Below are 27,558 nucleotides of genomic sequence, written 5' to 3' on the forward strand. Positions count from 1 at the left end.
ACTAAAGGTGAATGAGAAATAAAAGCAGAGGCAAGACACACAAGATGAAAGAATGACAGCCAGAAGCTACTTTGACACAAAAATAAGAACTGACTGAATAAGATCACATGATTTGTGTGCTACAGAGCTCCAAGACTTTTTTTTCACCCAATTTCTGAATAAATTTTAGCTGAGGCAGACAACTTTAAGACCTCTAATGAGTCCTTTCATTCCCAGCCTAATACTTCTAACCAGTTTATAACTTTCTTCCAAGTGTCCTGTCAACAGGATCCCACTCGTGAACTACACAGACATTAAATTTAGTAAGAAAGGCATTTAGAAAGATCAGAAAGAAATTTTAGTGTTTTATTTTTTTGAAACAGATACAATATTTTTCCAAGGTCACTTTACAGTAAGTGGCATACAGGCTATTAAAGTGGAAATGCTCATACAGACATGTCAACTTAAATGTGCACAGTATATTCTACAACACAAAAACTGTATTTAACATTTTTTCTTCCTCCAGAATGAATTGGCAGCTTCAAAAAGCTAACACACATTTCCATTCTCAAAATCAATTTGTTGAACAATAAATCCAAAACTGCAATGTGATCCACCCCAAGCTTATCTCAGCAAGGACTTCTTGGCAGATCGGGCTGCAATTGTAGAGCTCTCTTTCTCATGACCCTCAAAGTACTGCTGCTCTATTCGCCGACAAAAGGCTGTGAGATTACTGTAGTTCTTCACTTTTTCAGAGAGTTCATCAGTGATTAGCTGAGTAGTAAGGATTGTGAACAGATGTCCAAACACCAGAGCATCTAATTCAGTTGGTCTGTAAAAACAAAAAGAAAAAAGAACAGGTATTTTGGAAGGCAAGTCCTGACCAAGAAAACCCTGCTGTTCTGAGTAACCTTTAGAAAGCCACGCAATCTAAGAATTGGGATGAAATCAGGCAAGACTAAACCAAGTGCATGAAAACTGTGTATAGGGTATATTAAGAACCCTGCTTGTTTTCAGTATGGTGTTTTCTTTGCTTTAGGGAGCCTGGAAATGTGGAAATGATCAGGCAGAGTTACCGATCTGGTTTCAAACCATTCTCCATCTTTTAGTCCCATAACAAGGGCAAATGTTTATCAGATGTCTTGGGGTTCTTCTTTTTCTTCTGCAAATGTGTATTAAAAAAAACCAACTATTACCTGACACACACACAAAAAAAAAAGAGCGAGTGGAAGCTTAAGACTTTTTTTTTTTTTTTTTTTTTTTGTTTTGTGCTTTTCAACAGTTGGGAACTATTCAACCAACAAGAAAAGAAGTTCCATGGTGGCAGCTGTTGGAAACATCTCTTTCCTGAAAAGGGACTACACAGAAGAAAACATATTTTGAGAATGTTATCAGTCCTACCTTATTTTAGGTATGACCCTTCTGAACTGTCATCTTCGACCTTTAAGTAATCCACATATGTAAGTAGCCATGTGTAAATAACTTTTTTTTTTTCCTTCAAATATATTAATAACTCCAGAGTCACCCTTTACTAGTGTTCATGTTTAGATTCTAGTCACACATTTGTATTTTTGCAACTAATCATGTAGCATTACAATAAAATAGTTTTATATATATACATTTGTATGTATATAGGTGTATGTCTATATCTCATATTACTGATGCAATATTTCAATAAAGAGTAACTTACTGCTTATTGAAGAAATATGGTTGTGTTCCTAATCTCTGGGAGAGAGCATGACAGCACTGATCTACATCTTCAAGCACCTATCAAAACAGGCAAGAAAGAAAGATTCATATTGTCAGGAAATAACACTTTGGAGTATCAAAAGCTGTTAAAGTCAGTCAAACCTACAGAGTGGGCAGGTAGCTAAGTGTAACTTAAGCTAATATTTGATGCAGGGCAATTCTGATTAAGTGCTTCCGATAATATTTACAACAAAGCTTAATGAAAGGTACTGACTTAAACCTCACAACCTGCCACAATCCCACAAAGAGTGCCTATTAGCATCATACAGGAAGCAGGGCATGGAACTTACAACCTATTTTCAGGAATATGGCCTAAACTAACACTGACAGAGTTGTACACTCGTGGCAAAACATCCTTCCTCCCATGCCATTGGGTTGTATATAAATTTAAGATTTATTGCTTCTGAAGGCAAATACCTGATTCCAGGTAATGTTTTAAATACAGAATATAAATTTTACTACAGCTGTTTCAGGAACATGCTACTCTCCAAAGCCTATTTAGGAAAAAAAAAAAAAAGAAAGAAAGCAAAAGGGAAAAAGGGTGAAGAAATAAGGTTCACTTTTCATACTGACCTGTTCCAGTGTCTTTCCAGCCCATCCGATGGCTTTCATCTTTCGCTTAACCTCCCACTGCTTCTGGTAGGACAAAATGCGGTTAAGAGGCCACGGGTAAGGAGAGCCATACCTTGGGTGAGTAATCTGTTTGAAAACAGAAAGGTACTGTGTTACAATATGAGAAAATACAGACACCTCTTGAACAAAACAGCTATTTAAACATTTCTCTCAGAAAGGGAGCTGTGGAAGAGAAAGGCAGTTGTGTGCATGCTGTAACAATTTGAACAGAATCCATAGTTTGCAACATAACTATTTAAAGCTATTATTTCAGAAATGTATACAAAACCTGTCTCTATTCTGCAGTCAGCTCCCTCCAGTAACACAGCTTCCCTAAAATGTGTATGCAAGTGAAATTAAAGTGAAAAGACTTTATCATTAATGGTATAAACCCCCATGTTTCATTTATGAGTAGGGACTTGCAGTTGTGAGCAGAAGTGTTTTCTCATTAAATTTTAATTAAGATAAATGCTGCGGAACCACTCACCTCCTCTACTGTAACATCATCACACCACTGGAGATAGAGCTAGGAAAAGAAAGAACACTTACTAAAACTTCCTAATAAAGGAGAATACAGAGACAATAATTTTTCACTAGTAGAATTTTCTCTTCTATATTAGATTACAGTTTCCATTTAATTTCTTCTCTTAGACGTTTGAATGTACAAAAGAAATTAAAACTGGAAGGCAAAAGCCCAGCTGCTGGTCCTTACTTCACCAGCACCCAACACCAAGCTGAGACCAAGGGGCTGCTCCTGCTGCCCACACCACACCCAACTCCAGGTACAGGTGACCAGCTCTCAAGTCCTCAGCCACCTGCATCTTCCCAGTGCTTCCAACACAGCTCGTCACTGGCACTGTCGCACCTGAACTGGCAAGGGACACACACTGTAGAGGATCCCAGCCTCCCACCACGCACAGCGTGCACATGGGGACAGTGACAGTGGGGTGCCTGGTCAGCTGGGGGCTGGGGTAGGACCCAGGAACCACTGGCATCTTCCAGCCAGTTACTTCTACAGCTGTGTGGCACCCTTCAGATAGGTGAGGGAATCACACATGGCAACAGGAATGTGTCAGCAAGCAATCCACAGTGTAGAATTTATTCCTGCCTCCTTTCACCTCAAAAGTTGACAACCTAATCTAAGAACAGCACTATTTCCACTATGGAGAAACTCCTAAAGCTTTCTTGCCTACAGTCACTTAGGTAAGTGCGTGGAGTTACTAGGGTTTGCTGTACCTCTGCTGTCAAGAGCATATTATTGACCAGTTCCATGTATGCTTTCATCTCAGCTTTTTGGACTTCATCCAATCCATCACTGAGAGAATGGCCCTAATGGGGAAAAGAAAAAAGACACACATGTAAGAACAGGTATTGGACTATTCAGCAACATATGACCCAAGGACCTTTAAGGTCATTGAGCTTTGGCTCAAGTCCTAATCTCTTACATAGTTCAATAACAACTTACATATGACATTTTTGCATACAGTATCATTTAGGATTAAAACCAAATCATCATCATGTAACAAATCTGTAAGAAATCTAAACTAATCTACAAGAAATTTAGACTATTATCAGTTATAGATGAACACACTTTGAGCACACAGCCTTCTGGTTAGTGTATCTCTATGGCAAGACGTAAACACAAATTTACATCTGTGATACAGATTTAACTTCTCAGTGAAAACATGGCATTTTTTTAAATAGAGGGGAGGGCCGGGCAGTGGGAGGATGAAGGCAAATTTGAACAGTATCTGACACTTCAGGATTTCAAACAGTCAGTTCTGGCCCAGAGACAAAGCATGTAGAAAAACAGTCTCAGAAACTGGCACAGGTATGCAGATATCCTGCATAGAATTTATTTGCAGAATTTGAGGGAATGACAGAGAAAAACATTTTCACCTCACAAACTCCTATGGCCAGGACACCTTTCTTTTAAAACAGCACTAGATTCCTATACTGTTTTAACAAATTCAGTAACACTCCAGAAAAGCACACTAAATCAGCACAATGCTAAGCAGAATTAGTATTCGCTAATTAATGAAAACAATGTAATATTACCTTGGCTTTTACAAACTGGACTATGGGCCCAAGTTCAGATACTACTTGATTGCCAACATGAATAAAGGGCACTTTGCCTGTAAAAGGAGAAATGTATTGTAGTAAGAGCTTTTTTAAACTGTAAAACATAATTTACAATTTTCAAAGCAATTAAATATTGAAGGTATTCCTGAACATCAGTGTCTGTGGTTTTTTTTTTAATGAGCACAAATAAAGCTCACACATAGCTCACCCAGCAGACATTTGCAATAACAAACATCTTCCTCTTGATCTTCCCCCTCCTGAAACTCTTTCACGTGCATTACTTGCAGTTGTGTATTTCAAAGTTATTGAGTGAGATCTATTGACCTGTTTTCTAATAACAGATTTTGCTTTGCTGGAAAGACTTAATTCAGTGTTTCTTTGAAGTACAGCTGGGAAATCCCAGGAAAGCAGACAGAACCCTTCCTTGCCTGAAAGTTTTATGACACAATGCATTCCCACCATCCCTCCTAATCCAGTGGTGGGGAAAGGTCTGCTGAAACCACGATGGGAGACGTGGCACTGTGCCCAGGAAAGCAAGCAGAGGGAAGTGCAAACACACACTCAGCAAGGTGAGGACTTGATTCTTCCCCCTCCTCCAAACCCCAAGATTTCCAACAGCTGGGCCAGCCAGCTCCTGTCGGCTGCCCCTGTCTTCACTTTCTAGTTGTGAGCTGGCATTTGTGTCCCCATGGTCCTGGGGTCAGAATGAGGTTCTCAGTACGAGACTCACCGATTCCAGGGGGGCTGGGAGACGGAAGGTGCTTCTCTATAATCATGGAAGTAATATGGGGTTAAAGCTTAATACTAGCAAGGCTTAACATTCAGTCTATGAAGCTGAGCCCTGAGAGTCCAGTAGAGAGCAGGGCTAAAATCAGTCTGTCCTCAAAAGAAGACTGGGAAATGCCAGTGTCACTGGTGGAATTTGTGGGGGTGCAAGGGGCTTCTGAGCCTGTACTTACCACCTTCTGTGCTTGGCAACTTTTCTTACAGAACTGAGCCAGAGTTTTAAGGCAGGCAGATATAAGAGAAATCCCTGCACCCACAACAAACCATGAGGCAAGACAGAAGTTGTCCTATGCCTCTTTTCCCAGATCTCAGTGTAAAGCTGAGAGCTCCTGCTCCAAACCATCCTAACCAGGTTGCTTTTCCTGCAAATCTTTTCATGCAATTGACAGACATCAGACTTACATTTAAGACTAAATATTTTATGATTATTTATATGATCCATAAAATGGAGACAAATTAGGGATGTTTTGTAGTACTGAAAATGTCCTTTTTTCCAAAGGCAGTAAATGAGCCTGTCCAAGGCCTGCCCACTGCAGGGGACAGGGACTTTCCTGTCTCTCCTCACGGGCAAACTCCAGTCTCGACAGACAGCCCAAAGAGCAGGATCAGTACCTGCTTGACTCCAACTACATTATTAGCAATATATTAATTCTTTTCACTGAAACACAACTACTGTCCAGCCTAGCTCAAACTCTGTTCATACTAACACCAGATTCAGTCAGGGATTTTACCATGAGTATCACTTCTCACTGGCCCGATTAGCCTAAGGGTAATAAAAAATGCATCACACCAACAAAGGCTTCATCTGCATCCACACACTGCATGTTGCAGAAGGAAACACAGACCTCTGTGCTGCAGACTTCAGTGGCTTCAGACTGTACTTCACACACCAAGACAGTCCTTTGATATTATACTTTTGACTCCCTCTGAATGGGTTTCATCATTGCAATGACTATGAGAAAAATAACCTTTTCCCCAAAACAATGAGATGCAGATCTTTGTCTGCTGCTGCGAGACAGAGGGTGGTGGGGAGAAAGAAGGGAACAAATGAAAACCTTCTCTGAGTTATCATTAAACCAATATAAATAAAGGAAATGAGGCAAGTGAATAAAAATAGTAAACGACTCCAGGAGTAAGGGCAAAAAGAATGCATGTAATTCTGACTGCATTTGAAACTGAAGCATTATCATTTTGCCTCTTGTGCTCCTTGTTTTTAGAAGCACAAGGAAGTGTTCAGACCCAAATTACATCATCAGATGCCAGCAAATGTAGACTTGAGGTGGGAACGGCAGAGAAGCCATAGCATGTACCTGTCACCAGTCCTGCACATGCAAGATGCTCCTGTGTGCCTGAATTCAGTATTTCAAAGCTCTCTCTATTTACTAACAAATAATTTATATACCTGCTTGTTTTGCTGGTTTTTCATTCCTGCCAAGCAACTGTTATTTTTGGGGTTCTTTTAAAAAGCCTCATTTCTCTGCTTTAACCAAAAATATCAGTACCAGCAGTAGAATCCATACAGCTGGCAGACATATATTGACAGGCACTTCCATATGGCGGTCATCAGCCAGAGCCAGGTAATCAGTAAATATTTACCTCCTTACACAATAAAAATCTGGGACAGAGTGTGAGGATCACCAGACTTCTGCACCCTGAATTTGGTAATTCTTTCTGATTTTTAGGCAAGCTTCTGAAACTGACCTCTGGGCATTTTTAGGCAGTCACCTCCAACAAAAGGTAGGCTGTGTACCCTTCTAATACCTAACTTTTTGGCGGTGGATTTGGATTTTTTTCCAGACAGTCTCATGGATCTGAAGAAGATTTAAAATCACCTGTCACCCTTAATAGTGACAATGCACCCTCTGGTCTTAGGGCAATCAATTCTCAGACAGGGTAACAAGAGAGAACCTTTCTCTGGTATTGTTTCACTCCAGCAACAGGAAAATATAACAGCATTTCTTGGAATATTCCCTGGATGCAGAATAAAGGCACTTTTGGACATACATGTCTTTCTGCTTCAGGACATTTGAGAGAAGGTTTCCACCAGGCACTGAACTGTCTGAACACTTTGCACAGGTACTGCAGTCACACACAGTTACACATTGTGCTGATCTTACTTTGCATTTCACTGTTTTGATTGTTTGCAGAGCAGAAACTGCCCTGGAGAGGAGGGGGAAAGGCAACCCACACACAGTAGCACTGGCCGGCTGTTATCAGCAAGACAAGGCGTAGTTGCCATGGTATCAAAATGGAGGTATAACACAGTAATCTAAATGAAGGCCACACTTACCAGATGGGGACATGTACTCGGCGTTTGCCCTGCAAATCACCCGGATTGGCAGATTGCACATTTGCAAAAAGGCCTGGAAACAAAGAGTCGCATTTGAAAAGCATTAATACACCAGTGGCAAACAAATGTGGCATTCACGGTACATGTGACTGTGTTAGCTAGTTCCTAGCACACACTTATGAAGTATAGTTCCTTGCATATTGTTTTTAGGAAGAAAGAAAAAGGGTAGGTAAAAGAAAAACAAAGGGGTTTTAACTTCATTAGGCAACGGTTTGTCATTCAATCACTGACAAGAATTTCTTCTAATGCAGTTTCATGTATTTTTACTGTTTTTTCAAGATGGGCAAAGCAGTCAGAATCTGACAGACACAGTTAGTGCTGTGGCTGTACAAAACTGAGTGACATTTTGCACCTTTTGAAAACCATAGTACTAATTTCTTCTGGCTAAACTGGCTAATCAAGTTCATGTTGTGTAACATAACAAACCCATATGGCACCTTCCCATATTATAATTACAATAGCTGCCAGAAGTTTTGCTCTATAGTACTGTCAGAGCACAAGTCTGGTTTGGGACAAAGTATTCATTTTAATTTATGGGATTCATGGAGAGCATAAATGATCAATTTACCATTTCTTTCTATCTGTGTTCTTAGATTCAAAGCGTTCTCAGAAGGATAACAATTTCTGTCAGCACCTGTCACTACCACAAAATCTATAGCCTGTTTCTGTTGAAATACCAAAATATCAAGAAAAATATTTGCAATTTGGATAGAACATGGCAAGTAAGTAATCTCTTAATCTCTAGAGACTCTCACAACTCAGCTAAATCCTATCATTCATTTTGTCTCTGCAATTAGACAAGTCACAATTCCAGATTCAAAAATTATTCTATTGACTATTTCTACAACGTGACTTGTAGGCCTTGGTAAAAAAGGCCTACAGCAACAAAGCTCCCACCATGAAGAAAAATGCTGCTGTAACAAAGCACTTTCTACACAAGCCTCCTCCTTGCTCTTCAGATTGCAGGATCTGGCAGTACACTGCACTTTCACAGCTTTAGCTGCTCAGATTCTAATCACAGACATGAAAGCAACCTAAACCTTAACCTCGAGATTTGTTCATCTCTGCATCAAATGAGACCTTAAGTCATGAACTAACACTGACATTAGCCCTGTTTCTAACTCTGTGGCTTCTGTAGCATCAAGGAAATAAAAATAACCCCAACAGCTCCTCTCCTGTCACCTGTGCTCCTCAAGGATTTTATTTCCAAACTCTAACCCAGTCCAGGGGAAAAAAGCCAAAAGCTTTGGTCCTTTTCCCACCAAACTTAAGAACTCCACAGTCCATTATGATATTTGGCTCTTGCATGTTTAGATGACCTGACTTAATATGAATCTCAATTTAAAGAAAGAAGCTATGGTCACAAACTGCTACACAAGACATTCATTACAGCTGACAAGAACCCACCTGAAAACTGTGAAGGCTCTACAAAATATACCAGGGACATGGATTTCTACACCTTTTGACTTCCTCAGCCTAACTAACTTAAAGCCCTGCTAGGGAGCCAATTACTATATGTACACATAGACAGATCTATAAGGAGAGGGTAGTAGTCAAGTCAACATAAGCCAAATACTTCAGGTCCTGCACTATCTAGCAATAAACTGGTCTCCAGAGTGTTTCATCCCAAACAGAACCTCTATTACTGCTTAAGGATGCAGCCATCACACAAAGCAAATACAAGGCACTGGCTACATTTGACAGCACTTCACTTAACCAAGTCTGTGCACCCATCAGAATACACCAAAACCTGAGAATCTTGCTATCTTGGCACCACAAACTCTACGCAAACAGTAAGAATACCCAAAGGACTAATTCTTCAGCAATATAAGTAATGTAAGGCATTGGTCTGTCTCAGTCCTAGATCTCTTCTTTTGGCTGCTGGCTCTGCAGGACCTGGCAATGTCCATGCTGCTCCAGCTGCTGTTATATGCATTCTATCTTCTGCCAAAACTGAGGCTTCCTATGCAACTTCTCCAAAAACAGTTAAAAGACAAGAATGCAGACTTTGGTTTAGATTACATACATGCTATGGCACTGCTGGACACCAAAAATATACACCAACTCAACTGGTACAGAGACTTCAATCTTCTGAAAGCTCTACCAGTAGCTAACACCATATTTTTAACAGTACTGTGCTGCAGTGGAATGGATGGCACCAGACAACAACTCCAAAGAATTTCATCATTGGTCTAGGCTTACCAAATTAATTTCTTTCACAGTAAGGCACTAAATTAACTCTGCAATTCTGCAGAGATGAATTTTGTAACTGCCATGTACTATTCAGACTGGAAGTTCAGAAGAAAAAAGTCTGAATAGCACAGGAGTTAGGGCAACACATGAATAAGTGAAAAGCCTGCAAGTGCAGAGATATATTTAAACAAAAGGAGGTGAGTCAGAGAACTATTTTTAATTTTTCATATCAGTGTATCAAAAATGAGCCATGCTTGCACAGAACACTAAGGTTACACGAGTTGCTTCAGCAGATTATTGCCTACTGTACATTGTATTGTACATAGGCTCCTACATAGCACAAGGTTTCTACAAAAAATAGTTTTGACTCTGAAAATCTTTTCAGTTTAAAGAGGTTACACTGGTTTTCATCACATCTGACCTTTCTTTCTCTCCTTCTTCTCAATACACATCCACAGACCAAGGAATATCAACTCATTACACTGGAAGGGAAATTTCACCTCAGCCTCTGGCCTAGTACAAAGCAGATAGAGTGTATGCTGACATTCTGTAATTTCAAAAATGCAAATACACTGGGTCCACGTGCCTTTTTGAACTTCGTAACGAAAATAAGAGAGAGATAAGGATGAACTAGATTTGAGCTCTACTGTGGAAATACATATTAACTACATAAAGATGTTTGCTACTCTTCAGAATAGAGCACAGATTTTAGTAATGTTAGAAATCATTCAGTCTACCCTAAGTTAAAAAATCAAAAGAAAAAAAATAGGAAGATCCTAAAGTAAATCAAAAACCTGAGTAAACTTCCTTGCAATAGTCATCTTCAGTTCTGATGAATGCTTCATTAAATGGGAGACCAGGACTGAAACTGAGTAACTGAAGAATGATTCAGGCTTAAAACTGGATAAACCCATTCAGTTCTGCATTTACCATATGAGTCTTCCTGCGAGGTTCTGAAACCACTGACCACTGACTACTGGAGCTGCCCCTTCAGCAGCTTTACAAGGCTTGTTCCAGCAATTCCCTTCAGCATCCCCATGCCAAGACCTGTTCCTCTTCAGTCTTTGTCTATATTTAGGATTGGCTTTAAGATGAGTGATGAAATAAACCTAAATAAGTAATATAGCATGTAATATTAATAACAAAACCTAATAAAAATACAATCAACCTCAGAAAAGAATTTTTTAAAAAACCTGCTATTCCATCTTTAAAAAGACAGAAGCCCAGGGAATGACTTTTATCCAGAGCATGATCTTTCTTTCATTTTCCTGCAGAACAATATGCTCCTTACATGTTGTTCTGCAAGAAAATGTAGGAAAAGTCCACAATATAAGACAAATTTAATCCTTATTGCATCTCCACTGCTTAACCAATCAACAACTAGAGAAGTAGGCCAGTATCTACTTCTTGCTTCAGCTTAAACTAATGGTCCACTGGACACCCTTCAAGTCAACTAAAAAATTCATGTGAACCAGTAAGAGAGTATTATCCCAAACCAGGAGGACTCAGCCTAAGAAATAAGCCTTGCAACATGCATTACATTCTTTCATTGATGTAACTGACAGGCCTTGGAAATTATTAGCATTAAAAACTCAGGTGGTTTTGACTTTTGAAGCACAGCGAATGCATTCCATATTTATGGAAATTATGGTTTGTTTTAGAAAAAAAACATGGACAAGGATCATGACCAATGCATTCCTATAAATATCCACTGCCAGAAAATCTCAAAATTTTTTTTATGCATTCAACTAGATACATGAGATATTAGACAATAACTGATGTTAGACAGTAAGTGGCATGAACTGTTACCAAAATAGTTGAAATTGGCACAGATCAAATAAATCCTAGAGAGAGAATATAGGAGAAAGCAGCAATTTCTCTGAGTCTTTATCTCATTAAATGCTTTAGCCCAGTGATCAAGGGAGGATTTTTTCCCTTTTTGTCAAGAATGTCAAGAACCAGCACATTTGGTGTGCAGATGGTACCAGACCACCATGGCTTCCAGCTCCGACAAAAGATGCCATAGAACAGTGATTACTTCAGCTCAGATCATCTAATTTCCCTTTGGGCACCTCACATACACAATTTGAGCAGGCAAGTTATCCCTGCTTTTCTTATGAGAAAAATCTTTTCCTGTGAGCAAACAGGAGTGTGCTCAGCTCCTCTGAGTGCTTTTGGGCAAGAGACTAAAACCACCCCAGTGCAGTTTTGCTGAGATTTATGAAGATATCAACACCCTTCAAAGACACAGCATCAAAAGCTGAGCAATCTGAAAGATCAAGGGCCCAGGCTTATTCTAGAACATTAGAGATTATTGTTAATATCATAAATTTGGCTGATAGACTCAAAAAGGGACTGACAGGGGCCAACTGAATTCCAAGTAACACACAAGCTAGTTAATGACACCCTTGTGAAAATTCATCTAAAAATGGCAAGCAAGACAGTAACAGCAAAACTAGAAACAAGACATTTAACTGAGCACAGCCTGTCCTACCTTGCAAAGATCCCTGTAATTCCAAATAACAGCATTAAATGTCCAGCTCTCTTCTCTGGAAATAAAAGTGTATTAGCAAAGAATGAAGAGGGTGACTACTATAGGCCTCAACCTGGACCTCTTCCAGCACCCAGGATTCTCACGCAATAATACTACAGCAGCTGCAGTTCTTCAGAAGAGGAGAAAAAAAAATTAGCTCTCATGTCTGTAGTAAAACTAGGACGTATTTCTTCATCTAAAGTTTTCTGATCCAAAGTAACTGTAAAGAGGTTCACTGAAAAAGTTTATTGATACTTTAAAAACAACTCTTCCAAACAAACTCTGAGGAGGGTAATAGAACTGAATTCCTGCTGGAAAGCGTAAACTTGGGGGGTGGGTTTTATGCCTAACACCTATCCAAAGAGTTAACTATTTGGATCAATTCATAAAGAGGAATGATAAAAACTTATTTACCCTTACCCATGTTACAAAAGATCACAAGATGACTGCCCAACAAACTTTTATACAAATAAAGGAAACTTCCTTCAAGCATAAATATACAGAATTCGCTACAACTGAAGGACATCAAACTAAAAGGCTCAGGCTCTTAAAAGCAATGAATAATTTCATGGCTCAAACTACTTAATGCAGCATAAAACAAGAATAATGAAATCTCAGATTGGGAATAATTGTGTTTATTCCCCTGGTATCAGCAATAGTGCCTTCTTTATCCATACATTCCACTGATTATTTACATGTCGGTAATTTTTCAAACTGGGGCTGTATTTGCTGTGCAGTATTGACACTGGTCAATGGCTGAGGCAGATGCCTGGAAAACTGCCCAGTTTAGTAGCTTATGGTTAATATGTCTGCTACAAACACGTACTTAAAGTTATTTCCAGAACAAAGTGTGTTCTTTCTTTGGATGAGGTTAATGTAAGAAACAGATAAAGGCATTAAAAAATAAGGATTTGGCTTAATAGGGTCTGTCAGCTTCTCTCCCACACATACTCTCTGCCTCTTCCCTGCAGGCTATCAGTCTCCTCTCTCACACTCTTCCAGCCTCTCTACCTGTAATATCACCTGGCACCCAGAAAGGGAAGGGAGAAATGTGAGAAACACGTTTTTATGTATTTTTCAATACATAAAAATTGTATTCAGCAATACCTCTCTTTTTCCAGACTGAAACCATTGAGTCTACAGTGCTGCTACTGCCCCTGCGCACCTTGTTTTTAATGGGAGACTTTGCTGTAAACAGAGAGATGGAGGGTTTCTGCACATCCGTGGGGAGGAAGGGGTAAGAGTGAGGCAAAAAGATGCAACTGGATGAATTATGCCTCTCCTTCCCTACCCTCCCAATATTTACTATTATAAAGCAGGGAAGAAAGAGTTGGGCACAATGAATTGAAGAAAAGTATGGAGAAGCCTCTCAGCGCCTCTTCTGCCCTATGGCACATTGATCCACACAGGACTATGATTTGTACTGCACTGCCTTCTACTCATTGAAAACAGAATGGCTCATGCTGTTCTCTAAGTCAGGTGGAACAGGCAAGTTCATATTTTTGCTGCAAGAGAATGAAGTATCAGTAACTATGTATTCAGGGCTGATAGGAAGCTTTGAGGTGACGTTTGTTACAAAATTAATAAGATATCTTATGCCTATCATTCATTTCAATCATAGCAGGTGACACCTCCTGCCAGAATTATGGAGTATATTTACAACAGCATTGCTTAAATTAATGTAAGGTTTGCTTTTTCTTATAGCCCAGCCAATAAAATTTAAAATGTAAGTAGGATGCTGGATTTCAATTATCTAAAAAAATAATCAGAGCAATCACCTTTGTGCTGATTCGGCACAGTTCAAACACCCAGAGCCCAGAAACCACAGCCAGAGACAGGACAACCAACTCACCCCACCCTTCCCTTCCTCCTCCCTCCCCTCCCTCCTCTTCTCACATGACTGATATTCTCATCTCCACTGCTGCTGCCACCCTCGGAACAATGCAAGAAAGGGGTGCCATTGTGTCTTCCTCTGATGACAAGCATGGAAAGTGACTGAGTGTGAAATACAATGGGAAGGCATAGGAGAAAGGGAGGGAGGAGTTTTGTATTTATTCCTAGAGTTAATTGGTTTAGGTGTGATTTTTACTCTTGTTCTCCCTTCCTCTTTGCCCTGCCCAGCTAAGGAAGGGCTGTTTGGACACACGACACGTATCGGGCAGCAAATCACTCCGTCAGAGCTCCATCACAATGCTCTCCTCTTCCCTACAGCTCCCTCCCAGAAAAACGCATATGAGCAAACACATACACTCATTAAAAATGAGTTATAACTTGAAGTAAATCATATCCAGATTGCAGTTTCTGAGATCAGAGGCAAGAATGAAGTTACTTATGCCAAGACTCAAATAGTTCACAATTTACGTCCCCACATGACGAACACTATTTTCAGATGGCACAGTCCAGGCTTCATTTGAAGAAGATATATTCATGATTAGTTTTTAATAAAGAACGAGCCATTCCAAGCCATCTCTTATTCAGCAGCACTTCTAAAGGCACTCACACAATACTGTTACGAAGAAAGAGTGAAATGCATTTTCTGTTTTCATTTTTATGTTATTTCATGAGCATACAAAAGACAGCATGTGATGACAACTAAAGAGTTATTCTCTACTTTATTGCAGGAACACATTTTAAAATTAAAACTCATGAACAAATCTACAGAATAATTCAGTTTTCATATCAAACAGCTGCAGTCCCTGTAACTGAAATAGTGTGTCTAAGGTTATAAATGAAAACTGTTCAGTATCATTGCTTGAGTGACAGATTAAATTCCTAATCCAGTTATGGTAATGGCCACATGTGTAGTTTAACATAAATTAAGATCTTAATTATATTTGTGACTATTTTAAACAAAATAACAAATTCCTCTGTACCTGTGAATGTAATTTATAGCAAAGCCACGTTCATTCTCCAAAACAATCTATTTTATACTGCAGCATGGCACTGCTCTAATGGTATAATGTAATTCTTGTTGTAGCATGTGGAAAGAGTGGATTCACTGGTAGCACAGAGGTTTTGAAGATAAATGAAGATTCTATTCATTCAGAGGTAATTTCATCTCAGAACTATATGAAAGATGTTTCACTCATAAATAGTACCTGTATAGCTTGCGATTTAAGCATGTTTTCAGCAACAACACAACGCTGCTAGATTGATTATGTTGATACTGCATTTCCCATTATGAAGAATTCCCGTTTTTATTCTCTTTAAAAAAAAGGGATTGGCATATTTTCATTTCAGTACCAAGCCTTTGTTTAAGACTCAGCAACAAGTTCAAATTTCTGCTAATGTTTTGTCTAGAGAAAAACCAAACCACAATTCATACACACACACACAGAGAGGAAAAAAAAATCACAAATCTGTCAAGGGCAATTAATCATGTATGATTTACACATTTATTTGATTACTTGTTGAAGTAAATAAGCAATTGGTCTGTGTAACACAATTTTAAATTGCCCGAACTTCCTTCTGTCATTCAGGACTAAGAACAGACAATTCTAAAAGCACTTCCCTGGAATATATTAAAACCACTTACAAGGACATCAATTGCACAAGCAATTAATACATATCTTAACGTAATGAGCTGCAGGCTCTCTAACCTCAGGACAGCTGTCAGAATTTCCAGAATTCTGAACATTTCAGACAGCCTTTTGAGCAAGACTATGAGACTACCTGCATAAAGATTCCAGAACAACCTGTAATAAAAGATACAGTCTCAACATTCACATTCCTCTTCCTGACAAGTTGGAACAGTGCAAGAGATGCTTTGAGCTGCCATTTGAGGCAAGAGACCTGGCAGAGTGCAGCTGTATTAACCCCCTCCCTCCTACTCAGCCACACTACTTCCACCCAGCACTAAACAAAATGACTTTACCTGCACCAGGTATTAATAAGGAGACAGAGCCTGGACAGGCCCTCTGCTTCAGACTGAAATATACTCTCCTTTGGTAATTCAGTTTTAATCTACTTAAAGCTCAATTTTTCCCTCCTTGAAGTTGTGGTGTTCTTTTGTTATGGAGATATATTTGCGTACAGGTTTTGGTGGCTCTTTTACTGTGATAAGCCTGATAAGCAGGAATGCTGTATAATGGCAGCTGTACAATAAATACATGGAGAATGGTTTTAATCATGAGTCATGTTACCCAGGAGGTGCATTTTCCTTAACATTGATGGGAAGAAGGCTGAGTGTCTCACAAGAACAGAGCCTTCATTATATTACAATCACTTTCTGATAGCTGGATGATCATTACTGATTAGTATTTTTCCTTTATTTTAATTAATTTGCAGTGAAAATAAAATTTCATTCATATCAAAGTTTTGCACCCCAAGATCAGTGGGCTTGGCTGTATAATACACTACTTCAAGTTGACAAACAAGAAGTGCAAACACCAAGATGTACCAGAGATAATGCACTTGCTCCCTTGAAGTTACGTTGTATTTTCAGAAAATAAAAATAATCTGAACCCAGTAAAAGACAAAGAAATTGCTAAATTAATCTGTTTCCAAAATAAACCATGAGCAGGAGAGGAATTAAAAAACAAACAAACAATCAAACAAACAAACAAAAATAAACAACCCTACCAGAATCAACAGAGAAGTTCCACAAGATGAGAAGGATTTTTGTGTTTGGTTTCTAACTACTAAAGGCACCACCACAATTACTTAGCAATTCCTAGAAGATTCTGTCATCCCTTCTCTCATCTGACATGTAGTTATTAAGAGTCCAGATTTTACTGCACAATGACAAGTCGTAAATCCAATCATTATTAAAACAGCAAGACTCAACCAACTTCCTATAGTCAACCTGCAGCACTCTCTCCTCATTAATTACACCTGCACTGAGTAGCTTGCTCTGCTGCCTGTTTGATCTGCTCCGTCGACAAGAACTACATGAAATGCCATCTGTGTTGCAGGGTTGGCAACTTTAAGAGTCAAGTTTTACTCTAATTACTTACTATGGCACTGGATTGTATTCATTATTTTATGGGTAGATATCAGCGTGTATATCCTGAGACCTATCCGAGAGCAGCTTTACGAAGAGGTGCTACAAGGAGATTTTATAAAATATCTGAAAGACTGGCTGCAGCACATGCAGAGTCTTGCTTAACCATGCTAACCATGTTTCTTAAAGATTTGATGGTGGCTGATTCCACATGCTCTTTTGACTCAAATTTCTGATGTTTTCACCACGTGGAAGTTCAAAAGCACAATCAATCTATGTATCTGCTCTGGTGATACTTATGGTGCTGCAAATCAGGAACAGGGGGAAGAAAAATGACAGTAGCAGGAAAAAAGTCCCAGGTACCACCTCCTCTATCTCCTCCTGTCCCTCCTTCCCAAACTTTCCTTTGAGAAAGACACACACTCCCTCAATTCCCACCACCTCCTTGAAAAAAAAATGATAAACAGAAAAAAAGGGTCTCATCACAATAAAAAGCAAATTCGGAGAGGAACTCACCGATTTCCTTATGCAAAACACACTGATGTATTTAAACCTTTCTGATCACTACATATCCTAATATCATTTCAAAATGGATCAAAGACAAGAAGAATAGTTATTCTTCCACAGTCATAACCATGTTACACAGATTCTTAAAAATTGATACAATTCCGCAATACAGAATTGTTCTATAAAGTTTAAGATCAGATATCTACCAGAGCTGTATTTATAGTCATGGCTACTATCAGCTGTCCAGCTAGAGAATATTGAAGAAAAACAAGCATTTTTAATATATTATAGTTAATTTATCATCTAAGTGACATGTGTAGGATAACAATGTACTAGAAACAGTAAAGCAAAATGATGCATTAGAAAAGGAAATTTTATGGTTATTTTGTTGGTGGGTTGGGGGGTGGGGGGTTGTGTTTTAAATACAAGCCACACATACATGTATTTTTAGACGGGAAGAAAATTCATGACAACCCCCAAAAAATACAACTGCTGGAGTAAAAAAGAACACTGAGATCAAGTAAGAGAAAAAATTATTTGCATTACTGTAAAGCACAATATAAAACATACTACCCAAACAAATAAACACTGCCCCATTTATTAGATGTATCAGAGATGATTCCTCTTTCCAGCAAAGGATAAAGCTGTCTTCTCCCTGTGAAAGAATTTACTCTAAGAGGTATCTCCTAGAGTGCCAGACTGGAAGGAAAAATAGTTAAGAGATCCTGGAAGTAGTTACCATGATCAAATGATCCTAACCTTTTTACCAGTAATGTCAGTTACAATCTCCAAGTGTCCCATTTTGGCTAAATGAGATGTGACCTCTTAGGACAGCCCTCAAAGTCTGCTAGCTCAAGCTTCTCTGAGCTAGACCACACACAAAAAGCAAGAAGCAGGAGAACAGTGCAACTCCCTGCTAAGTAAAGCAGCAGCAAAGTTGCTTTAAAGAACGAGAACCTCATAGACGTCCTGCTCCCCACCACTCTGACAGCCAGGCCTTCGCTACTAATGGGGAAAACGTCCCCTTGAGATTTGGGGTTACTGAACCTAACAGGTTAATGGAGATTACACAGACTGCACAGCCACAGAGGTGCTATTAAGTCAATTAGAGGTGCAAGTTTGTCAATTATATGGACTATTTCTAAAAACCACATTGGAGCTCAAGTCTGTATACATGATGAAATTGAAAAAAACCTACCAGAGACATACAAAGATGTGATGCTCACAACATGAAGCAAATATGCCCTGAGTTTGGCAGCAGTATTAGCTATGAGAATTAAATAACTTGCAAATATCATGCAAGATGTTACAAGACAAACATGCACAGCAAGTGACAAAAGGTATGAACCATGCACAGTTCTCAGAGTAGATAGGCAAGCAGATACTGAACAAACATAGACCAATATAAACAGGAATACAAGGAGCAGCATTCTACATAGGACTTTCCAAAGGATCCTCAGATCCTTTAGCCTCTGGCATTTCAATAACAACATAAAGCGAATCAGACAGGAAGTAAGTAATTGATTTTGGCAGAAATAATTCTTAAATTAATCTTTTAACTAAATATAGTTACTTTAGCTAGATAACAATTCAAAAAACAAAATTGAAATAACATCTTTAGTTTAAAAAACATGACGTTTTACCTGAACAGCAAGGGAAGATGCATTATCAGAAAGCAAAATTTGTTCCTCTGTTGAAAGAAAAAGAAGAAAAGAAAAAATAAACCACACAATTAAAAAAAACAGTACCCATTTAACTACTGACCTGTAACTGTAAATGATTCTGGGTTGCTTTTCTTATGCATAAAACAAGGAGCACATATATAATTATTGTGCAGCTGGACTAGAAAATCTATTATATGAATATTAAAAAACAGGAAAAAAATACCAGGAAATTTTCTCCTGCAAATGCAATCGCACTTATCATATATTACCTCCAATGTTCAATAAAAAACACTCACAAGAAAAAACAAAAACAAATGCCTGACTCTTATGCCAATTACTCTCCTTCTAATCAAAGTTAAATAAAACCGCATCTTCATACCTCCTCTGGCTAAAAAGTAAAAGTATTCAGAAACCTATAAAAGCAGCTTGCAGCTAAAATTGCACACAGTGTCTAGGTCTGTCACACAAAAGAAAGATGACAAGTTCACTGCAATAAAAATTCCATGCTTAGAAGACTAGGGCTGCTACCTATTAGTCTTCATTACTTTGCAGTCTTCTGACAACTGTAGCAGGCTGCTGAGCCCCAAATGGGGGCCATAATGTGATCTGATGATATATGAAGAGCTGCTAAAGGGAGAGTGAACCATCCTAGCCTATACATTTTAACAGTTCCTTTTTACTGAGAGCCCACTTTACCACAAGACTTCAAAAATCTGCTGCCTCAGCTATTGGTGCAGTAAATCTGCCAACTGTGCCTGCAACCACATCATTTTGCACTGGCTACAACAGCCAATATAATGAGTCAATAATAAACCAAGGACCTTATAGGCCATGAATAGCTGGTTTATATTGGCAGATGCAAGCCTAGCTAAAACCTCTGACCAAACAAAAACACAAAGGACTATTTTAACAGTTTCTGTGCTTCCTTGCAGTTAATTACCTTAGTGCATATTTAATGTGTTTTCTAAAAAATAAAGTAATTATTAATTGCCATAGCCAGTGTACCTACCCTTCAGTTGCTGATACAAAGCAGCATTTTCAGGCCAAGGCTCTGCGGCTGTGGAAAGAGAAGAAATTAATTAAGCAAGCTGATTATCAATGTCCTTGCACATGCTAACTGAACACGAATGTTACCCAGAGCAAAAATTTAGACTGTGAAGATGCTGATGCAATATTTAACCTGCCCTAAAAAGCTCCACTGTCACTCTCTTCTCCTGTACTTCTTTTCTGGTCACAGAGGGACATCACAGAGAAGAAAGTCCCAGAACATAATGCTGCAAGAAGAGGTAAAATTCAAGCTACATTAAAGAATGGCCTTGTAACTCTGAAGCGGCTGAAGCAGCTATTTTCCCTCCACCATAAGGATATCCTCGTGCACATTCCCATCCTAATTCTGGCCACTCCCAAGAGCAACTATTTATTAAGGCACTAAACAAAGATTCTGGAGAGAACAGAACAAGACACAGAAGACAGGGACACAAATCCCCAAACAAAGTGTGAAGAATGCTTTGGCGAAATGGAAAAGCTTTCTGCCTTTTAAAGTTGTGTCCTCATGGTCCCATGTAATACTCACAGAGCCAGGAGTCCCAACATGTCAGAACTCTGCCCACCAGGATGATCAGAGCTGCCTATAGCTTTAACTTATGTACTGCTCAGCCCTAAAATGGGAATGTCAATATGCATTCAAAAAATTGCATCATCAGTTGTTCAAAACAGTTGAGCAGTTGCTAAATAAAAATGAGGCAAGGAAATAAAAGACAATCACATCCTCCAGTTGAGAACCGTTGCATGTAATCAATCATACACCATTTGAATGTAAGGGAAGGCAAAATAATAATCAGTACCAATTTACTGTTAATGGTAGCATTAAGATAACAGTTCATCACATTGTTTTGTATCCATTACATTCCTTGTTAATGTCTGATTAAAAATCTGTTTTTAAATATCAGTTCATACCTTGCATTCTACCTAAACCAGACATTAGTAAGCAAAATTTATGCTCTAATCATGTAAATTATTTTTTTAAGCATAAATGTCTATAAATAGCTATGTGCGGATCAAGCATAAATATGTCACTGGCTTCAGTAAGATCATTCTTTTGTGCCTTTAGAACTCAAACTAAAAAAAATGCACAATTGCACTATTTTCTAACAATCATTCCTTTTGGATACTCACGAAGTATTAACTTTTATGGAAGTCACACAGAATATAGAGCTTAAAAAACTGTACACAGTTTTGTGAAGGTCACTGCCTCTAACATTAAGCCACAGAGCCTATCACAGTTATACTAGTATGGGCATGAGAAAGCAACTAATCACATTTAAGTGTCATGAAAAAATGTTTTATGTTTTATTGTAGCAGCTATTGGTTTTACACCCCACCATTAAAGTTCCGCCCTGAAGTAAAAATTCTTGAGGTAGAAGTACATTTACATCTTTAAATAAAGAGACTAAGGTAGTGTCTGCCATACTACAACCTTAACCATTTAAAATAATTTATCCAATATACATTTCTTCAAGTCCACTAAAGTCTTGCTAAAGCAAATGGGATGGAGATATTAAGAATGTTATTACTATATTTTAGCAAACTTATCAGCTCTGGACTCTGAGATACTTATAGAAGTAACTAAGTGACAAAGGTACAATGATCTTCTAAATGCTCCAGCCAAACAGCAAAAACATCCTTTTTACATGCCCAAAATGGCACAGAGAGCTTCAATTGCATGGGCACATTCCTACTGAAACTTTTTGTCTGATCCTCTTCTGACTGAAATGTCAGATTTATAACTAATTCTTGGATTCCAGCCCCCACTGGAAGCAGCCTGTTTTTTACACAAACACATGGCTGAAATATTTCTGGACCACGAAAATAATTTTCCAACAAAAGAGCTAGGCACATTTCAAGAAACTCAGGTTCTAATTTCAGTCTGATTTTGGCACTCTTAAGCTATATGCAGCCATGGAGATACAGAGATTCACTACACATGCACACTCAACAGCTTCTGGGCACACAGAATCCAAAACTGCACTGCTGCTAAGGCATGCCATATCCATGCTATAAACTAAAACACAGGTAGAATATTGTTTGTACCTTGTTTGCCCTTATCAGCTTAAATCTTACTTCCACAATCTACTGATCACATACATATTTTCACCTACTATATCTGCTCACCCTAATTTTATTAGTCATGATAGTCTTATCCCACAGTCTTAGTACACAAGAGCACACACCAAACTTGAGGGAAGGAAAGGACAAGGGTAGTTTAAAGTCTTTGCATTCACTCATTCACAGTTTAGTTGTGTACTAATACCTGTTTTTTACAAGTAAATTAAACAAGGACAAACAGCCAGATTAAAATCTCAGCCTGCATTATGAGTACACCTTAAACACCAAATTTCAGCAGTTGTAAGAAAATTAATGAATAATACGTCCTACACTTGACATCTGACAGTCTCCAGGAGGTCACAATTCTGACCATGTTTGGATGAGACTGACACATGATCACAAGCCTTCAGTTCTTTGTATGCAAAGCAGATCAAAGGTAACTGAATGCTCTATAACTCCATTGCTACACAGACTGGACTTTAAAACTATCAGTTTCACATTTAGATTCAAATGTTATTACCCATATCCTAGAAAATAAACAAATTCTGCAGTATGCATCCAGAATTGCATGCAGATAGTGTTCAGCAATACCAGAGGTACAAATATCGGTGCAATACTCTGGAAATCAAATTAAATACCTATTCACTATCTCTCCCATACCTTACAATTTCTACTCATTCTCCCTCTTCTAAGATGTCTAGAATATGAAATCTTTTTTTCTGACGAAGGATGAAGTTTAAATACACACTGCTACTTGAGAGGTCCAGGTTCATAAGGTGCAAGCCAAATTCTCATATGAGCTCCCATGCTGCCTTTGATTAGTTACAAGGTGAAAACATGCAGCTAGGGGAGACCAGAGCCCTGCTGGGGAAGAGAGGAGAAGGAATCACTGAAGGGTTGTCACATGCCTCCACAAGAGGAGAAAGTGTGCAACATCTTTAATGTGCAGCAATGACTCTTGCCTTATGAATGTAGGTGAAGACATAATTTGTAGAATAATAGGCACTAATATTACACGCTGCTTCAGTTCTGTCATATTTCCAATCCATCAAGTTGATTAATGCTATAATAACTCCTCACAAACTTATCATTTGTGCACTAATGAAGTCAAATCCAGTTTATCCTTCGGCAACCATAATCTTCTGGTCTGTAGATGTTCATTTCCCTGCTAACCACGGCTACTGTGGCACTTGGTATATAAAGAGAAAATTAACAAATGTGATGTCAATTCAGCTTCAGAAGCTTTCAACACAGAATCCCATTTATGTGTTAGATCCTACGCAACAGACATTTTTATCATTAGTTGCTCACAGGATGAAATAACTGCCTGGAAGCACACCTTACAGGAATAGCTTCTCTACATTTCTTGAGAATAAGGAACTATTTGGTTCTTCCTTCTGCCTCCATAATCAGAGGAATTACTATTGTGTGGTTTTCAATGGGTCTGTCTCTCAGGCTTGCAGTCTTTAGTAAAAATTGTTTTTCCACCCTACCAAAACTTTTCCCATGGTTAACAAATTCAAATATTTAGTCTTTCATGTGGATTGTCTGCTGTTCAGGACAATCAAATCTCATGCTATTGTCTTTCCCTACTTCTCCTCTACCACACTGCTTCTTGATTAAAACAACGCCAGTTATAGGAAACAGCCTATGGGAAACAATCTGTGGGATTATTTCCCCCTCAACCTCGCCGTTAACATTGTCTGAAAAGGGCTTGAGTTCAAAAGTAACAGGGAAGTGAGAATTAAAGGACATGGACACAAAAAGTTTCACTACATAAGCCTTGTTATCTTGGGTGCTGAGAATTCAGCAGACACAGCACCCCAAAAACTGGAGAAGCCAAACAGCAAGCAAACCTACACCAAATCGTCTTTGGTTTTGTGGATGACTAAAAATGCATGAAAATTTCACTAAGCTCAATGTATTTGTTAGTCTAAGTGGTGTACTTATTAAATGTTTAGCATAAAAAATGCTAAAGGTTTCAAAGTGGTAAGAGGGTTCTTAGGCATCAAACTAGAAGAAAATTCTGTGAACTGGTGTGTTGCATGTTCCCAGTGGAATTTTAAATACTCAGGTTTGTAACTATTGAAACAGATTCCTAACTCCTCACCTGTCATATAAGAGAATGACTTAAAAAAAACGTAATTTTTGCTCTTAAAAAAAAAAACTTCCAAAACACAGTATGAGTCCTGACAGTCAAATCAAATTCTTTGCCACTAAAAGTGTATTGCATTAAGTGCATTTTTCAGATTTTGTGGTGAAATGCTTAACTTGAGCAACATTAAGGCCAGAGAGAGACATTCAAATAGCAACATGATTTCAATGTTTCCAGATGTTTCAGACTGACATTTCAATAATAAGACTTTATCCACCCAAATACTTTTGGGACAGTAAGAGAAAAGAATGCATATGCTGTAAGAAGAGATACTTAAGAGTACTGGATCCCACTATCAGCAGGGGATTAGGAGCTCATCTGAGGCCTACACGTCTCAGCTCCAACTAAAGCTCTCTAAACAGGACATACTACACCGGCACATTGGTGAATTTCAATTTAAAGAATGAGAGGCTGCACTAACATTCCCCCAGTGAAGTCTGTTCAAGAGGAAGCACCACATGCCCAAGATGCTCTACAGTGCCTCAGCCCTACCAATTCCTTGTCCAGGCTGTTCCCAATCTATTTATGAGTGCACAAAACTTGGTTTCAACTTCTACACTCTGAATTACTGGGAAACTCTTCATCCTGTGTCAGTGCTGCCTGGATGTATGGGGGAAACACACATTTTCATCCACCCTCCCCAAGCAGCTTCGTGATGATGAAAGAGATGTAATGAAATAAATGGTTTACAGTTATGCCTTTAATCCTCTTATTTTAAAAATAAGATTCTGACTGTGAAAATGAGAAGACACAAAATACTTTGCATGTTAAATTGTGGAATATGCTAAACAACAATTTAGCCACTTCTGTGGTCTAGTATGAATAGCCAGTTTCAACAGTAGGGTAGGCAGTGTGATTTGCCCTGCAGTCTGCCACTAATTTAGCTTGCTGGCAAGCTGTGGCATTCTTGAATACCAGGCACAGACAAAGCCAGAGAGCTCTAGATCCAGGCATCAAGATGTTCCCTCCTGCATGGGAAATGAAGTCACCAATAAGTTAAAAGTTTTTGCAGGAAACTACTCAACTTGAAATTAGGCTGTTCCCAGCTCTTAGTAATACCATAGAATTCTGTTGGGACAAGAACATTTTTGGAAGGCAATGAAGAGAGAAATAATTTTCTGTTATAAAAGTAACCTATGCCTAATAAGAATTAGAGGCTAAATAATTAATACCAAATGTTATTATCCCCTCATTTCTTTCTCAAGTACTATACAGTGAGAAGTAAGTCAAGATCACTTCTGCCCCAAATCTCTAAACTAAAATTTACTATATTCTCAGTATGCCACCAATTTATCCTTTGATATCTTCTCTTTCTGGAAATGCAGTACTCAGCTGATTAACAATCTCTTCCATGCAATTCACTGTGTGATGTTGCGTAGGTGAAGCTAGGACCTGGCCTGGGAATATTTGACCTTCTCTGTCAGAGTAATTTCATGAGATGTTAAGAAGGTGTTATGGATCATGTAAAAATAAAGGCTACTCCTTCTCTAAAATCACCACATTTGCATGGATCAGTTTCCTTTTTGTTACACTCTTCTTAAACACTCTGATATTAAACATACATTAAAAAAGGAGAAAAGCTAAAACATCTGTATTTATCAGTTTGGTTCACATGGCATTAAAGGCCTGCTACAAGAGCCAAGAGGCAAGATATCCTCTATTAAAAACAAGCAAACAAAAATACTTGGCATTAATCTGAATCACTGCATTGCAGTATTACAGCTGGAGATATTAACTTTCACATAGTTTCCTTTGGCCTCTCCTTAGGTACAAATTTGATTACAATATAATGAGGATTCTCCAAACTGTTTTTTCACAAGAGTAAACACTAAAAAGAAATTCAGTCTTACATCTGGGCAACATCTATATCCAACAATATTACTTACAAGTCTCTAAACATCATGAAGCAAACATCACAACAATCAGCAGGAAAAGTTACCTCTTTTGGTTTCCTAAGATTGGTGCTATGGTGGGGACCTGCTGCTCAGTATCAAAGAATCACAGAATATTCTGAGTTGGAAGGGACTACAATGTCCTAAATGTAGTAACCAACAGAAAAGCATGTGGAAAGCTATTCCCCAGACTGCAGAAGGAAGGAGGATTATAAGTCACTTGATGCTAAAATGCATCGAAAAAGAAGCAGTTCCTACTCTTTTAATACAAATCAGTATTTTCAAGTAGCAATACATTGATTAAAAAGAAAATTCCAGGAACTGATGTGTTGCTGGTATTCAGGAAATAAGTGGAGAGGCACATTTTGACTAATATAGTGAAGCTGCAATCACTTTGGAACCAAAGCAGTTAAAAGTCTACATCTCGTACATTAAGAGTGATCAATAAAGGAAGTATGAGAAAGTTGTGAATTAGCTTCCTTAAGACCCACCAGTTCAACGCACCCACACTGAGTACACATCAATTTCATGTAATTGCCTGATCCTGTAAACTAACAAGGGCCAAGAAAAATGGAAGCATCAGCAACTCCCCAGGTCTGCTGACAAAGGACCGAAACGTTTCATAGTGCCTTGCCAAATGAAAACCAACTTTCACACTAGTTAAACACTGTGCATTAAATCATGTTTCAAATAATTACATCATTTGCTTAAATCTGTCCCTGGCCTCCTTTGCAGAGGTATTACAATTCAGATAAAACATGACTGTTCAGTAATTATTGATTGAGGAGACAGTCAATGTAAAGACTCAATCGCAGCAGCAATTCTCAAACTTGAGTTTCCTGTTCCTGTACCACTATGAGAGTCAGCATGTGACATTACTGCAGCAGCCATTTGACATGACATAATCTGCTTCTTCACCCTCCAAGAAAGCTATTAATTGCATGTATTTCAACATTAGTCCAATTCTGTTATTGTCTTTCAGCTGACTTTCAAGAGTGTACACATCTGT

General features: G+C 38.5%; 1 protein-coding gene across 2 annotated transcripts in view; it reads right to left on the reverse strand.

The window, feature by feature from the left end:
• Positions 1–331: 331 nt before the first annotated feature.
• The window catches only part of MTX2 (metaxin 2), a 34,053-nt gene continuing 6,826 nt past the window's right edge, over positions 332–27,558 (reverse strand). The window contains exons 2-11 of one of the 2 annotated variants that reach the window (XM_085066376.1): positions 20,407–20,454; positions 19,365–19,423; positions 12,246–12,291; positions 7,499–7,571; positions 4,399–4,475; positions 3,577–3,669; positions 2,828–2,866; positions 2,302–2,427; positions 1,670–1,746; positions 332–811 (exon numbers count right to left, since the gene is read on the reverse strand). In XM_085066376.1, the coding sequence (XP_084922502.1) occupies positions 604–811; positions 1,670–1,746; positions 2,302–2,427; positions 2,828–2,866; positions 3,577–3,669; positions 4,399–4,475; positions 7,499–7,559 (681 nt within the window). In that variant the 5' untranslated portion in view covers positions 7,560–7,571; positions 12,246–12,291; positions 19,365–19,423; positions 20,407–20,454 and the 3' untranslated portion in view covers positions 332–603. The remainder of the gene's footprint in view (positions 812–1,669; positions 1,747–2,301; positions 2,428–2,827; positions 2,867–3,576; positions 3,670–4,398; positions 4,476–7,498; positions 7,572–12,245; positions 12,292–19,364; positions 19,424–20,406; positions 20,455–27,558) is intronic. The other variant, XM_085066375.1, reaches the window with a different exon arrangement.

Source organism: Lichenostomus cassidix, chromosome 7 (genome assembly GCF_008360975.1).
Source record: "Lichenostomus cassidix isolate B80296 chromosome 7, HeHo_3.0, whole genome shotgun sequence".
Taxonomy (NCBI): Eukaryota; Metazoa; Chordata; class Aves; order Passeriformes; family Meliphagidae; genus Lichenostomus; species Lichenostomus cassidix.